This window comes from Amphimedon queenslandica, unplaced genomic scaffold (assembly GCF_000090795.2).
Source record: "Amphimedon queenslandica unplaced genomic scaffold, v1.1 AMPQUscaffold_3998_Cont24015, whole genome shotgun sequence".
NCBI lineage: Eukaryota > Metazoa > Porifera > Demospongiae > Haplosclerida > Niphatidae > Amphimedon > Amphimedon queenslandica.
The window spans coordinates 1-1,471 of record NW_003555682.1 but is presented as its reverse complement, the minus strand read 5'-3'; the positions used below and the strand labels follow the sequence as shown (position 1 = coordinate 1,471).

At 38.6% G+C, this 1,471-nt stretch overlaps 1 protein-coding gene across 1 annotated transcript; it reads left to right on the top strand.

Moving 5' to 3' along the window:
• Window positions 1–52: 52 nt before the first annotated feature.
• Window positions 53–1,111, top strand: LOC109592771 (E3 ubiquitin-protein ligase UBR4-like; the record flags this gene model as incomplete). Its single annotated transcript, XM_020008142.1, has 3 exons — window positions 53–680; window positions 837–889; window positions 991–1,111. Coding segments are annotated over exons 1-3 (695 nt in total), but the record flags the coding sequence as incomplete, so codon positions are not given.
• Window positions 1,112–1,471: the final 360 nt, after the last annotated feature.

The following is a 1,471-nucleotide window of genomic DNA, read 5'->3' as shown; positions in this document are numbered from 1 at the left end:
TGTTTGATCATTGCATGTTACATGTACATGTACACATCATGTACATGTATTTTATTGTTTTTTTATTTTTTAGCTAATTATGATGTCATCAGGGAGCTCCTAACTCCAAATAATGCCCCACTATCTCTCCCTCCACCTTTACCCCCCAAACGCTCAAAAATGCCGAAACCTGAAACAACCACACCCTCTGCTCCCCCTCTACCCCCCAGGGGGCCAAAATATTACCGCATGAAAGTCGAGGGTCTGGACATCAAGAGGAAACCATTATTCTATCAAAGCCTCTCCCTGTTCTCATTAAAATGTTTATTAAATGGTGTCCTTCAGAACAGGTCCCAGCTATTAAGGGATCACCTAACAGGTACTATCACCCTCGGACAGGTCTCCGCCCTTTCATGGATCTTCCTTAACGTACAGACCACGCCCACAGACTCAGAGAGTTCTTCAAAGTTTTTATCGGTCTCTGAATTCTCTTGTATCGTACCTCAGCTCTTGCACTCTCTTGTTGATTCAGAGGCTATTAGTTTTGAGCATCATGGGCCGCTATTGAGGGACCTTGGTCTGTTGCCTGGCTGCTGGCCGTTGTTCATTATACCATCGCCTCTGTCTTTACCGGCCAGTGTACTGGTTATTAGAGCAGCGAGGAATAACGATGATCCACTCTGTGTTAATATATGGAGAGGGTGAGTTTACTAGAATATGCTGTGTTTTACTAAAATTTACAAGAATATCCTAAGATATGCATTGTTTTTTTAAGTTTCCTTAATTTGCATTTGAATATACTGTGTTTTACTAGAATATAATATAATTTACTAGTTACATGCACTTGTGTCTTTTAGGTTTTTGTCTACACTTGAAGAAAATGCATCAAATGAAAATGACCACGAAGAAGGTACACATGTACATGTACTGTATAATTGAACACTACTACTTGTACATGTACATGTACACTACATTACATGTACTTATTTCCTTTCCTTATCTCTCTATCAGATCTACCTGTTACTCATCTCCAGTTATTGTTGTTGGTGTGGGGTAGTTTCTCTGATAGTGTTAGGAAGGAGTTACTACTCAAGTGTGTAGCAGCTGTCAATAAAGTGGCTGAAGAGAAAGAGTGAGTCATTTTGATTTTACATGTACATGTACATGTAAGTGTTATTTACATACATGTATGTGTGCCTGAACATTTACCTGTACATGTACATGTACATGTATGTTTGTGACATGTTTCTGAAGTATAGAATGTCTTCTCAGAAACATTATGTCACGATTTTACAACCACGCAAAAACAGGCTAGTACATGTTATAAACATCACATGTAAGTGTTATTTACATGTACATGTTACATGTAAGTGTGGCATGTTTCTGAGGTATGGGGTTGTTTCTTACAAGCATTATGTCACAATTCACAAACATGCAAAAACAGGCTAGTACATGTTATAAACATGCATTAAGCATGCAGGTACATGAGTAC